General features: G+C 35.5%; 1 protein-coding gene and 1 non-coding gene across 6 annotated transcripts in view; both read left to right on the top strand.

Annotated features, from left to right (window-relative positions):
• The first annotated feature begins 1063 nt into the window (after nt 1-1063).
• Nucleotides 1064-14575, top strand: part of CD55 (CD55 molecule (Cromer blood group)) — a 23875-nt gene continuing 10363 nt past the window's right edge. For 2 of the 5 annotated variants that reach the window (XM_025044274.1, XM_025044272.1), the window contains exons 1-5: nt 1064-1308; nt 1949-2134; nt 3575-3766; nt 4150-4249; nt 5275-5360. In XM_025044274.1, coding sequence (XP_024900042.1) covers nt 1209-1308; nt 1949-2134; nt 3575-3766; nt 4150-4249; nt 5275-5360 — 664 coding nt within the window. In that variant the 5' untranslated portion in view covers nt 1064-1208. The remainder of the gene's footprint in view (nt 1309-1948; nt 2135-3574; nt 3767-4149; nt 4250-5274; nt 5361-14575) is intronic. The other 3 variants (XM_025044275.1, XM_025044273.1, XR_003045265.1) reach the window with 2 other exon arrangements.
• Nucleotides 5831-5937, top strand: LOC112476969. Its single transcript, XR_003045267.1, has one exon. It is a non-coding gene; the product is annotated as a U6 spliceosomal RNA (small nuclear RNA).

Genomic DNA, 14575 nt, shown 5'->3' with positions numbered 1-14575 from the left:
CTAACCCATAAGGAGCGATCAGAAAGCATTTAGGAAAGAACATCACGACAAATGCAGCAATTACTCTGACTAGCGCCATGTAAATCTGTGGTTCTCAACCTGACTGCACAGTGGCATTACTTACCTGGAGCATTTTAAATAATCCCGTTGCCTCTGTATGATCCACAGAAATACTAATTTAACTTGCCTGAGGTGTCGCTTGAGCATCTGGATTTTTTAAAAGCTCTCACATGATTCTAACGCGTGGCCAGTTTCGCAAACCACTGGCATATACTTAAGGTCTTCTAGCAAAACTTCCTCTTAAAATCTACCACCCTATCGTTTAGTTTTCTGGAGCTTGGCTTTTGTTTTATCATCTTTCTTTCCACCCAACACACATATGCAGCCCGCAGGATGGTGAATTTCTCTGCAGGCAGACTAGTCCCAAAGAGGTGTCGGTGGTAAATAAGGAGAACCCTGGCGAAGAAAGAGATTCCAGCCCAAAGCTGGCATGAGCAACAGTCACTCCCCGCTGCGTTGCTCCACCTGTTTCTTGGGTCTTTTCCCACCTGCCGTTTTCTGATTACTGAGCGTCCCAGGAGACACCACACTCGTCTTTTTATCTTCCCCTCGTGCTGACGTTTGGCGGGCCTCCTACTTCAAGACACCACGTCCCTGGGTGGGCATTATTTCTCACCCTTGACCTCTACCTCGGAATTTACCCGCACCTACCGCTCAGCACCAAGGGGGCTTAAGGTCCTCTTAAACTAATTCAGATTCCTGGGGACCCAAACCTGCACTACTAGAACCATTCCCCTCTCCTCCGTAACTGCAATTTTTAGTTTACTTATAAAGTAGATACTTTACATTTCCAGATGGCAGCTGATTGCAGGCCCCACCCTAGTAAAGAGAAAGAAAAAGTCCCAGCATCCGGCGCTAGGGAGCTAACCTCCCTACCCACGACCCCTCTCCCTAGTCAAGGGTCTCTAGACGCCAGTGACGCAAGAGTCCCCCACCCCTTTGCCCCACCCAGAACGTGGTGCAAACAAACCTCTTCTCTTCGCCCCACCCTTTGGTGATTCAGAGCCCAGGCACCACCCAAGGTGCTAATTTAAATTGACTTGCAGAACAAGTAGGCTTTGCAGCAACTTTACAGCTTCTTGCTCAAGCCAGTGCGATTTTGTTACCGGGGCCGCCGAGTCCCGGTGCGGGGTCCGCATTCCGGCGCCATGAGTCCCGCGTGGCCCGGCGGCCGAGCGGTGCTGCGCCTCGGCGGGTTGACCTTGTTGCTGCTGCTGCTGCTGCTGCTGTGTCCGCAGGCTGCTCGGGGTGGGTAATGGCTGGACATCCAGCCCAGCTGGGTGAACCCTTAGGCTGTGTGGGAGGGGCTGGGTCAGTTTAGGTGACAATCTAGAAGTCTGGGAACTGGGGAGGTGAGGGATGTGGCTTTAGGAGTGAGGAGTGGACAGTTGAGAAATCACCGGCTGAATACGTGGAGCAGCCAAAGCATGGGGAAGCCGAAAGGCAGCGCTCAAATAGAGTGAATTCTCAAACTCTCAACATCTCTTTAAGGGCGAGTGGCCAAATAGCTGACCACTCTCGCCTCTAAACACGGGACAGTCTTGTGCAGCACACGGCGCTACATATTTTCACATCTCCAGGTGTAACGTTTCAACGGGGCGTTTGTCTTTATTGTGTGCCTAGCAGCAGTATCTAGGCAGAAATAAATACTAAACCACTTTAAAAAAAATGATGAAGGGGGCGGGGTTTATTCTCGACTTCTTTTGTCTTGAATTAATTGACAAGACGGGAAACTGAGCAAGGTCTTGGTTTGTCAGTTCTGCACTGGATAAGGAATTTTACCCGTACTTCAAAAGGCATTGCCGCTTCCCTTATTAGCCTTGGGAAAGGAATGTTTCAACGAGTTGAAAAGTGGTATTTACCTCAGTTACATTTTTTTCCCTCCTAGGTGACTGCAGCCTTCCTCCAAATATACCTAATGCCCAGCCAGATTTGAAAGGTCTTACAAGTTTTCCTGAACAAAGCATAATAACATACAAATGTGATCAAGGCTTTGTAAAAATTCCTGGCCAGCCAGACTCAGTGGTCTGTCTTAAGAACAATGAATGGTCGAATATCACAGAATTTTGTAATCGTAAGTTCTTCATTTCTTTTTAGGAAGGTTATGAGAATGGAATGTATCTTTAAAATTTATCCCTCTTCAGAGTGACTGGTAATTGATAATTTTCTGATATTATTAAACCCCAGGGTATACCTGTTGGCACTTCACACTCCAGCTAATTGATGGCATTACTTCCTGGACTAGGTCCTGTTTCTCCATCAACAGGTTTTTTGTTTTGTTTTGTTTTCCCCTGCAAACACTGCACCTCCTGAACTGACTAACAGAGAAAATAAACAACAGCTACTGTTGTTTAGGGAATAAATTATATATGAATATGATTGGCAATTACTTTGAGACATATAACATAGGTGCTCTGTTTTCTTAAATTTCATTTTCTAAAGTAGGACTTACCAAATACAACTCTGTGATGGCATTTAAAAAAAAATATCTCTATATTTACCTAAAAATCTATGCATAGCCCTATTTTAGCTTTGTCATGTATGAGTAAGTGTAAGGATAAGACTTGTTTCCTGCCTTTGAACAAGTTGGAGCAATAGGAGCTACAGGAAATACAGAAACTACCACAAGTATTTTTTGAAAACAGGTATGAAATGGGCTTTAACTTTTTGTTATCTATCTGTGATAGAAAGCAGTAGGTTGAAGTACATAAGCCTTTGCATGGGTATCATGTTTCAGAGTTTATAACGTTTCTACATATATTACTTCATCTAATCCTCCAGACAACTCCATGAGATAAGTGGAGACCCACCCTCATATTATAGTTGAAGAAACAAGCCCCCAAAAGCTAAATAACTTCCTTGAGATCAGCAGCAGTTTGAACTCTGGCTCTTGTGCAGAAGAGCCAGAGTTCAAACTGGAGTCTTTTGACTATAAATCTAACACCTCTTCCACTCTGCCATGCCTCTATAAATTTAGATTGGCCCAGATGTTTAAAGTTCGTAAACACTTATGTACACATTGGCTCATCTGATCCTTGTCCCCATGGGTTATTGTGGGGATTAAATGAATTCGTGTGTGTAAAACATTTAGAAGTAGTCAATAAATATTAGATATTATTGTTACTGTTGTTGTTGTCCAGGACATTATCCCAAGAGTCTGGAAATATCTATTGTCATCTACCCCTGTGCTTCATGGGGCAGGGTATGGGAACTGGTATTTATTGAGTCAGTGCCAAGAAATTTAAATAGGTTATATATTCTGAACTGTGGGCATAGTGAAATCTATGTGCCAAATCTACTTCACAGGCCTTTAGTAATCAGTAAATGAAAGCGTATGTGTGAATATGCTTGATACACTGTAAATGCCGTAGGCATAGTAACATAGTTAAATACCAAATGTATACAAAGAAGTATAGAAAAAAGGATGATGTAAGGACCCCAAAATTCCAAGTAATTAAGTATAGATTGTAAAGTGATATGATTTTTTTGTTGTTGCTTTTGTTATTACTTTTAGGTAGCTGTAATTTTCCAGCCAGGCTGCTTTTTGCATCTCTCAAAAAGCCTTATAACCAACAGAATTATTTCCCATTGGGTTCCATTGTGGAATATGAGTGCCGTTTGGGCTACAAAAGAGACCATTCCCTATCAGGAAAAATAACTTGCCTTCAGAATTTTACGTGGTCCAAACCAGATGAATTTTGTAAAAGTGAGTAAAATTTTAAAGAGTATTCTTAATCCTTTTGTGCTTGTGGAAATAGTATTTCTTCCTTTATTCACACTGGAAGTCTATGTGTATATATTATTCAGAATGATTCTTAAAAGAACCATTAGAGTTATTTTAAATTAGGCAGACTAAATATTTGTGAGATAGGACTATATTATTTTACTCATAGATTTCACATTTAATTAGTTTAAGGTTACCTTTAATGAAATAAGTATATATTCTATATGTGTTGCTTTTTTGAAAGTTATAAAATGAAGATAGGATTTAAAAAGTCTAAGAATAAGAGATTATCAGTGGTTCAGATGATGAATTTGCATCGATGTGCCTGAGAATTTAATGAAAAAAAAAATTGTATTCTCTTCTAGGAAAATCATGTCCTAATCCTGGAGAAATAACAAATGGTCATATAAATATAGCAACTGACATATTATTTGGCTCATCCATCACCTTCTCATGTAACACAGGGTAAGTTTTTGCACACTAAACACTCTATATTTAACAAATGAAAAAAACAAATTAGGATGTACAATGGAAGTTTTTAGATTAGTGGCCGGTATTCACAAGCTAGTAGCAATAAAACAACCTATTCAAAGGTCTATTCAAAGATTTTTCTCATGAGCTCATCACAGTTAAATTTAGTAAAATGTGGCAAGAAAGAAAGATTTCTTATACCACCAAATTCTTTCAATTCTTAGATTTCGGTACCTATGTGATTTATTATAAAATTGTAAATGTGATTAGTAAAGGAAAAACTTGTAATATATTGATGATACTTGCAGAAATTAAATCCAAGTATTAAATAAGAAACCAGTCTTTCATTTATATGCTAACAACCTGTTATAAAATATCATGGCTTAACATTTATTTCTAGTGTGAAAATGCCATTCTGACTTAATGTCTTTTATAAGTTTTCTGTGTGGAGAAAAAGAACTTACTCATTAAGTATCATCAGTGTGTCAGCCGACACTGCTGGAAGTTTCATATTCATTTTCTCATTGAATGTCTACAAATCAAATTATGACATTTTACTCTGTGCATGTCCATTTTTTATAAAATAAAAATATAAGTTGCACTTGTCACCTGTACTAAACACAGATGTTTGGATAATTAATATCATTAATATCAAATCTGAGAGTTCTTTGAACCCTTTAAATATAAGTACATTCTATTATTCCGTGAAGCCAATGTTGATCTTATAACTCAGAAATATAAAATATTCATGCATCTATATCATGTTAAAATGTTCTAAAACACTTTAATATTTTCTAACATGTGCCTCACTGAAATAAAAAATGTTTTTCATGTCTTATACTTCTTTATCTTTTGGATATCATCTTTTAAAATTTAATTTTTCCTTTTTCTTTAAACTGACACGTGAACTTTTATCATCTATTTTGTTTTGTCTCCATCTACTGGTATAGTAAATACTATAAGACTATATTCTGGAGAATTTAAGGGGACTCAACTTATTTCTTTCCCTCATTGTTTAGGTACGAATTAGTTGGTGAAACTTCTAGTTACTGTATTATTGTGGGACAGACTCTTGGGTGGAGTGATCCATTGCCAGAATGCAAAGGTAAGACTGAAAAAGTTTAAGCACTCAGGTTGCAGGGTTTAGTAATCAACGATAAAGTCCTTTCTGTGCATTAAGAATTACTCACAGTGTATATATGTAGTATCCTCATTTTCTAATGTGTGTTTTAGCTAATTTAAACACTTTTATTTTTAACGTTCCTTAATTTATTAGCTGTAGGGATAAAGAATTAAAAACAATCTAAGGTTTATATTGTGCTTGGTCATTTAATATCTTACTATTCCTTCTAATAGTCAGCTAAAATAGATATAGAAGTCCCCGCCCTAAGACCCAGCCTTTCTCAAATGGGTGCCCCCTTCTTGCACTATAAGGGGCCTCTGATGCACATAAATGGACAACTCAGTCGACACACCCATGTCATATCTACTATGATCCTTATCCCCACTCTCCTGAACTTTGGGCTACAGGTATGCACATCAGCAGCATGGACCATCCTCAAGAATACAGACCATGTGCTCCCTTTGGCAGCATATATGCTAAAATTGAAACGATACAGAGAAGATTAGTATGGCCCCTGTGCATGGATGACATGAAAATTCGTGAAGTGCTCTATATTTAAAAAAAAAAAAAAAAAAGAATATGGACCAGCAGAAAAGGCCCTCTCAGGCCTGAAAAGGATGTTGGCACAGGAAATTCTGGGTGCCAGTCCCTGAAGCATGATTTAGAATGGGGTGAGGGAGGAGCTCTCATGGAGCACATCCTTTCAGCCCTGCAAATATCTTACGTAGCAGAGAGGGGCACAGCCAGAGGAGGGCCAGAGTACGGCCTTTTAAACTGGGAGCTAGGGCAGGAGTCCCATTTGCCTGAGTTAAAGGTGATACTGATTGCAATGGCTTCCAGCTTCCATTCTTGCACTCCATTGTTTCATCTATACTCTACCAGGGTGAACCATTTGAAACACAAATGTGGCTTGTCTTTCCGGCTTAGAGCCTATTAGTGTCTTCTCATCACTTACAAAGTCGAAACTCCTTAGCATCATGTACAAGGCTAGCCATGGCCTACCTACTTATACTTTATGCTCTACTTATGCGTACTGCTGTAGTTTTCCATGTTTTATCACGCCCCCCCACATCACTCCTTATACTATACTACTGCCTCTGCCTGAAGTGCCCTTTAGTCCCTTCTTTGCTTGGCTCGTTGGGTTTTGTTTGTTTCTTATTGTCTCATGCTTCCGTGATAACCTTCGCCATTTTGCATTGAAATTACCTCTTTGAATCTCTTTCCCACTATATTTAAAGACAGAGGAACAATACTTTATCCAGTTTTCCACTTCTGGTTATAGAACAATGTCTGGTATGTTTTAGGTGCTTAGAAAATGTTTGAACTGAACTGATGGTGGTATGTGTAGTCTCATACACCCTAGCCTAGTATAAATCAGATTAGCTTGTTCTTGCTCCTTGCTTTGATCAATGGCCTAAAGTAATTTATAAATTTGGTAGTATTTTCTGGGTACTTAAAAGTATTTGGTTTAATATAATTTGATGTCCACATGTACTCACATTACTTTCCTGCTTAAAAAAGAAAAACGACTTCTTGGCTCTAGAGAATGTGGCATCATTGCCAGGGAGAGGTATCTTTTTATAAAATAACTAGAGTAACTCTGCTTGTATATGTTTTACAAATTCAGCTGCTCAGTAGGATTTCCTTTAAGTAAAAGGCTTTGGGTCAGTACATGCTTACAATTTTTTATCCTAAAAATCAAAATCTAATTCTGGTATTTGAGACCTTTTGCTCTACACAAATGATCAATTTCTGTTTCCAGAGTGTGCCACTTGACTTCCTAGAGCCCTTCATTTGGCATCATTTCCCCATGGAATGAACAGCAGTGCCCTCTTTTCTGCTCTGTCTTAGAAGAGTACATCTTAGGTTTAAACTCGAGTTCCGTTTACTCCCTAAACTCTCTGCCACTGCTTTTGTCTCTAAACTCTTACTTTTTCTAATACCAGTTTGATATATAACGTGCAAACTTAATAGTTATTTTTACTTTACATGTATTAGAACATCATTGCGGTCATGAGCATATAATGCATTTCAGTCAACAATGTACCACATACACAACAGTGGTCCCATAAGATTAGAATGGAGTCGAGGTGTGTAGTAGGCTATATCATCTAGGTTTGTGTGAGTGCACTCTATGATGTTCGCACAATGATGACATTGCCTAACAATGAATTTTACAGATCGTATCCCCATTGTTAAGCTACGCATGACTATCTTTCTACAAATTGGTTTAAAAATTAGTATTCATGTTTTACAACATTTGTTTTCAAAGCTCCAAATATACTATCCATTACTTAATAGGTAGGTATTTATAAGCATCCCTCGTTAATAATGATGAATTTAGTCAAATGGTAGGTTTTGATTTTTAAAATATTTAACATATTTTGGTCTCTGTAAAAATACCTAGCCAGTTTTACTAATTTAAAATATACTAAAAAACTTTTTAAAGAAGTTTTTTTGTCCAGAACCACAAGAAAGTGACAGCGGAATAATTTAAGAGCAATAGAACACTTATATGTATGGACAGTCTATGACATGTAAAGGTACTAAAGGCTTCACTCTGATCAGAGAAAACTCTATTTATTATACTCTAAAGTAAAAGATGACTAAGGAGAATGGAGTGGCCCACACCACCTGAATGCAAAACTAAGCAGTTTACATAGTTACAAATATTTTTTATTTTATCCTTAGGTCTATGTACGAGCTTCAGAGAGTCTATGGACTCCCTGAGAAATGAATATAAAATATTGTACATATGTTTATTTTCATTTTTCTAGAGTGGGGGTACAATTCTTATCAGATTCTCAGAGGGGTCTCTGTGATTTCCAAAAAAGGAGGAACCACTGATGTAGATAACATGTGGTAATATATAAATAAATACATACATGACATATATGAAAATAAATACATGTATGCGCACACATACATACATATATATAGTCTCCTGTTTTTACTAAACCAGCTTAAATGTGTTTCTTTTTAAATTTTTAAAATTTTCAAGTTAAAAAAAAGATTCCCATCCCTTCACCACGCCACCTCTGCCCATCCCCCAGCTATCCCTGCCCTTTGGCAACCATCAGTTTGTCCTCTGTATCTATGGGTCTGTTTCTGTTTTGTTTTTTATTCATTTTTTTTTTTAATGCTACATATAACTGAAATTACATGGTATGCGTCTTTTTTTGTTTGACTTATTTCACTTAATGCTAGGTTCATCTATGCTGTCACAAATGGCAAGATTTCATTCTTTTTTATTGCCAAATAGTATTCCATTGTATATATTTGCTAGATCTTTTTTACCCATTTATCTATGGATGGACATCTAGGTTGCTTCCATATCTTGGCTATTATTAGTAATGCTGCAGTGAACTTAGGGATGCACATATCTTTTCGAATTCTTGTTTTACTTTTCTTCAGATAAATATCCAGAAGTGGAATTGCTGGCTCATAGGACAGCTCTGTTTTAAAATTTTTTGAGGAGCCTCTGTACTGTTTTCCCATGGTGGCTGCACTAATTTACAATCCCACCAACAGTGTACATGGGTTCTCTTTTCTCCACATCCTCACCAGAACTTGTTATTTGTTGATTTATTGGTGATAGCCATTCTGTCGAGTGAGGTGATATCTCTTTGCAGTCTTAATTTGCATTTCCTTGATGATTTAGTAATGTTGAGCATCATTTCATGTATCTGTTGGCCATCTGTATGTCCTCTTTGGTGCAATGTCTATTCAGGTCCTCTGCCCATTTTTTTATTTGGACTGTTTCTTTTTTTGTTTTAAATTGTATGAGTTCCTTATATTTTGGATATTAACCCTTTATCAAATGTATCATTTGAACAGTACTTTCTTCCATTCAATAAGTTATCTTTTTGTTTTGTTGATAGTTTCCTTTGCTGTGCAAAAACTTTTTAGTTTGATGTAGTCACATTTGCTTATTTTGGTCCTCTTACCTGAGGAGATATATCCAAAAAGATATTGTTAAGAGCAGTGTCAAAGAGTTTACTGCCTATGTTCTCTTCTAGTTTTATGTTTTAGGTTTTACATTTAAGTCTTTAATCCATTTTGAGTTTATTTTTGTATATGGTGGAGGAAAATGATCAGTTCAGTTTTCCCAACACTACTTATTGAAGAGACTGTCTTTACCCCCTTGTATATCTTTGCCTCCTTTGTCATAAATTAATTAACTATATAAGCGAAGATTTATTTCTGGTCTCTATTCTATTTCATTGATATATATGTTTTAATACCAGTATCATGCTATTTTCATTGTTGTAGCTTTATACTATGGTTTGATATCAAGGATACCTACTACTTTGTTCTTTCTCAACATCTCTTTGGCTATTCGGGGTCTTTTGTGGTTCCATGTACATTTTAGGATTAGTTTCTATAATTATGAGAAGGATGCCATTGGTGTTTTAATAGGGATTGCATTGAATCTGTATATTGCTTTAGGTAGTAAGGACATTTTAACAATATTAATCCTTCCAATCTGTGAACAAGGCATATCCTTTCATTTATTTGTATCTTCTTTAATTTCTTTCTTCATTGTCTTATAGTTTTCAGAGTACAGATCTTTCATCTCTTTGATTAAATTTATTCCTAGGTATTTTATGTGTTTTTGATATTTATAAATAATCAGATTATTTTCTTAATTTCTCCTTCCGATTGTGTGTTATTGATATATAAAAATGCAGCTGATTTCTATTTATTGATTCTGTATCCTGCAACTGTGTTGAATTCATTTATTAGTTCTAATATATATATATATGTTTGTGGAGTCTTGAGTTTTCTGTATATAATATTATATGCAAATAATGAGAGTTTTACTCCTTCCTTTCTAGTTCGGATGTCTTTTATTTCTTTTTTTTTTTTTTTTATTTAATTGCTGTGGGCATCCCTGTATTGTTTCTGATATTTGAGGAAAAACTTTCAGCTTTTTACCATTGAATATATTAGTTGTGGGTTTGTCATATATAACCTTTATTATGTTGAGATATGTTCAATCTATAGCCATTTTGTTGAGAGTATTTTTTGTTAATAAAACAATGTTGAATTTTGTCAAATGCTTTTTCCGAATCTATTGTAATGATCATACAGTTTCTATCCTGTATTTTGTTAATGTGATATATCATGTTGATTGATTCATGGCTGTTGAATCATCCTTGCATCCCTCAGATGAATCCTCCTTGGTCATGCTGTATAATCCTGCTGTATAATCCATGCTGTATAATGTATTGTTGAGTCCAATTTATTAATATTTTGTTGAGAATTTTTGCATCTATGTTCATCAAGGTTATTGACCTGTAATTTTCTTTTCTTTCTTTTTCTTTCTTTTTCTTTTTCTTCCTTTCTTCCTTTCCTTTCCTCTCCTTTCCTTTCCTTTCCTTTCCTCTCCTCTCCTCTCCTCTCCTTTCCTTTTCTTCTCTTTTCTTTTTAAGTAAGAAACTTGAAAACTATATTGATGCCAGTACCAGCTCAGCGGTACTTATCCAAAGGCTGAGCTTTTCGTTTTTGTTTTTAGTAAAGTATAGTTGACATACCCTCCTCCTCCTCCTCCTCCTTCTTCTTCTTCTTCTTCTTCTTCTTCTTCTTCTTCTTCTAACGTCTTTGTCTGGTTTTGTATAAGAGTAATGCAAGCTTCATAGATTTGCTGTCTCATCATGTTACTTTTCAAAAATTAATATAGATATCTCTGTTTATATGTATATATAAAGTAATTTATATTATCCAATTAGGAGGGAATGGGATAATATAATTTAGATTGAACTGAGGGATCTAGACAGTGATCATACATGTGTGAGAACTGAAAAAAACTCTTGCCTAGCTGTTTACTTTATTGAATTACATTCATTTTTCTGCCTCCAGAATTATTCTCTCTCATTGACCATTCTTTCTTCTTCATTATTCTAGAATTTCCCCCTCAATACTCTTTTATACCTTTGCTGTACTCTCAGAATATTTAGAAATGCTTTTGAAATATTTTTGAAAATACATTTAGAGGATCAATGAAGTTGGATTGTAAAACTAGACAGTACCAGTAGGTGACATTTATTTAAGCATTGTCATATTTGAATGCTAATATGACTCAAGCAAATATACTTTTATAATTATAATTGAAATTCTATTAGAATGAATTTTTAAATATCATAGCTTGTAAAAAATAGATTTTTATTATAAATGGTATACATAAACATATTGAAGTAATATTAAAACCAAGAGGATAAGTATAAAATGAGAAAAATTTTCTCTCCCTAGTCCTCCCCTCAGAACTAACCATTGTTTTCAAATTTTTATGTTTTATTCTAGAAAATATAAACAAACACACATATATGTATTTCTCTTTTTAATAACATCAATTGTATGGATATATTATTTATTTAGCCAGTCTCCTATTAAAGGGAATTTAGCTTTTAGGTTTAGGTTTTTAATTATTATTACAACAGATACTAAGGCAAATATTATGTGTATCCGTTCATTGCACATGTGCGCAAGTACATTTTGTACAATAAATTCCTTACAGTATCATTACTGTATCAAAGGTATGTGCATTTAAACTTTTGATAGATGTTACCAGTGTTGTTTCCAAAGAAACTACCAATTTACTCTCCACTAATATTGCATCATCGTGCTGGTTCTCTACACAGTTAATGATAGTGGTTATTAGGATATGAAGACATGACAATGTAAGTGGTGAAAATTTTATTATTTGAATTCATTTAATCATGAGTGATGTTTGATGCATTTTTCTTTTTAATTTGGCCATTTGACTCCCTTTATACTTATTTTCCCCTGTTTTATTAAATTATTAGTTCTTTAGAGCTTATGGTAGTAGCCAAGTAGGTCATGGCAGGCCAGTGCTCCCTCCCATTGCAACAACTACAAAACCTGGGTGGATTTTTTTAAATTGTATTTTTAAAAGCATAAAATACATCTGTGAAAACAACTAAGACTGAATAAACTAACATTCCCAGGAGTGGGGAGTGAAAGCATACCATTTTAAAGTGCCCTGGGCTGAAGATCCATCTTGACCCAGATAAAAGACCACTTCCAGGAAAGAGAGAAACTAGCAAAGCTTTTAATGGCTGTGGTGGGTGATGATAATACATTATAAATTAAGGTCATCAAATGCAAACCCAGTTTTTACCAAGGACCATTTGTTGATTTCTGGGGCCGTATATGAGACTGGGGAGCTAGAACCAAAGCTTCCAAAGTAGAAAATGAAGTTTCTCTGAACCTTATGATATTTGGCCAGCAAATACCCATCAGAAGAACAGGCCTGTATCAAGCATACAGCCAGTCTTCCCCTGAAGACATTGTGTCCATTTTGAATATTGCTAGGCTAGGGGACTTCTGAAGGATGAACCTGGATCTCCCACAATCTCTCAGGGCTGAGGAAATAAAGACCCACCAGACTGTCAATCAGAAGCCCAGAAGGGCCATTCCTAAAATGCAGATGCAACAACAGAAATAGAGTGAGTCTCCCCAGAACTGTAACCCAGCTCAGTCATTCATAGGCTGACAATGTGATTACCCAAACCAATCTGACAACCAGAAAAGGACACCCTCTCTTTGGAAGATCATATCATCTGAATGTTTTATATACAATATATGGCATACAATAAAAAAATTAGTAGACATGGAAAGAAGCAAGAAAATATAACCAAATCAGGAGAAAATGAAACCAGATAAGATAAATACTTTAAAGTAAGTAATTAATATGTTTAAGGTATTAAAGGAAAAGATAAACAGAGAACTTCAGCAGAGAATTGGTATCTAAAAATAGAGTAAAATAGGTATTCTACAACTGGAAAATATAATATCTGAAATTAAGAACACAATAGGTAGGTTTAACGCGATATGGATACAGCAAGAGACACTATTAAGAACTGTAAGAAAAGTTAATTTAAAAATCCCTAAACTGCAGTGCAAAGAGAAAGAAAAAGAATGTAAAATATGGATAAAAGTCAGATATTTGAGACATGTTAAACTTATAACATATGTTAGAAAAAAGGAGAGAGGGAAGGGCGGAGAGAGAGAAGGAAGAAGGGAGGGGAGATGGTGGGGAGGGAGAGAGAAAGAAATAGAAGCAGGAACAGCAGAAATATTCAAAGAGATAATGTGAATTTTCCAAAACCAATGAAAATACATCAACCAACAGATTCCAAAAGTTCTTAGGACTCTAAGCAGAACAAAAATAAAATCATTTCCAGGTACCTCATAGCAAAAGTTTGGAAACGCAAAGCAGTAATAAAACCACCAAGATGCAAAAATAGACATTGTCATCTTCAAAGGAGCAACAATATAAAACGGTTAACTAACTTCTCAACAAAAATTATGGAAGCCATAGATATTAAGAGGAAATCTTTAAAATACTGTAAGAAAATTACTGCTCACCTAGGATTCTGTTCCAAGTGAATATATCCTTTAAAATTGAATGCAAAATAAAGATATTCTCATACAAAAATTAGAGGAACTTGTCACCAGTGAACCTACACACAATGAAAAACTAAAGGAAATCCTGCAAGTAGAATGAAAACAATCCCATGTAAAACATGAAAATGCCTGAAGACATGAAGAACAAAGGCAAAGGTAAATGAATACTGACATTACAAAAGAATAAAAGCAACATCTTTTGGGGTTTGAATGATATGTAGAATACAAACATTCAATAGCAACAAACCAAAAGACAGAAAGAAATAACTTGAATTTAAAAGCGACAAGGTTCTAGCAGTACTAAAAAGTGATAAAAGTGTTAATTTGCACAATTGACTCATAGTCTAATACATTTTGTAATCTCTAGGGTCATCATGAAAATAATAGTAAAGAATGTATAAATCACAAGCTAATAAAGGAATGATAATGAATATTTAATCCAAAAGGCAAAAAGAGAGAAAGAGAAACAAGAAGAAACACGAAATAGATGGGTGGAATAGAAAACTAATACTAATATGTTTGATATAAACCCAGCTGCATCAGTAATTACATTAAGTGTGATTTGACCAAGATTGTCCGACTAGATTAATAAAATAAAACTTAACTTTTTTCTGTTTATGAGTCACAGTTTAATAAGAACACCGAATAAGCAAAAGTTAAGGATCGAAGAATATAGTATACAAAGAATTACCAGAAAAAAAAAAAAAGCTGATGCGACTATTAATATCAAAGTATACCTTAAAATAAGATAGTTCATAATGAAAAAG

Source organism: Pteropus alecto, unplaced genomic scaffold, assembly GCF_000325575.1.
Source record: "Pteropus alecto unplaced genomic scaffold, ASM32557v1 scaffold603, whole genome shotgun sequence".
Classification (NCBI taxonomy): Eukaryota; Metazoa; Chordata; class Mammalia; order Chiroptera; family Pteropodidae; genus Pteropus; species Pteropus alecto.
The sequence above is the reverse complement of the archived record's forward strand: the minus strand, read 5'-3'. Positions and strand labels throughout refer to the sequence as shown.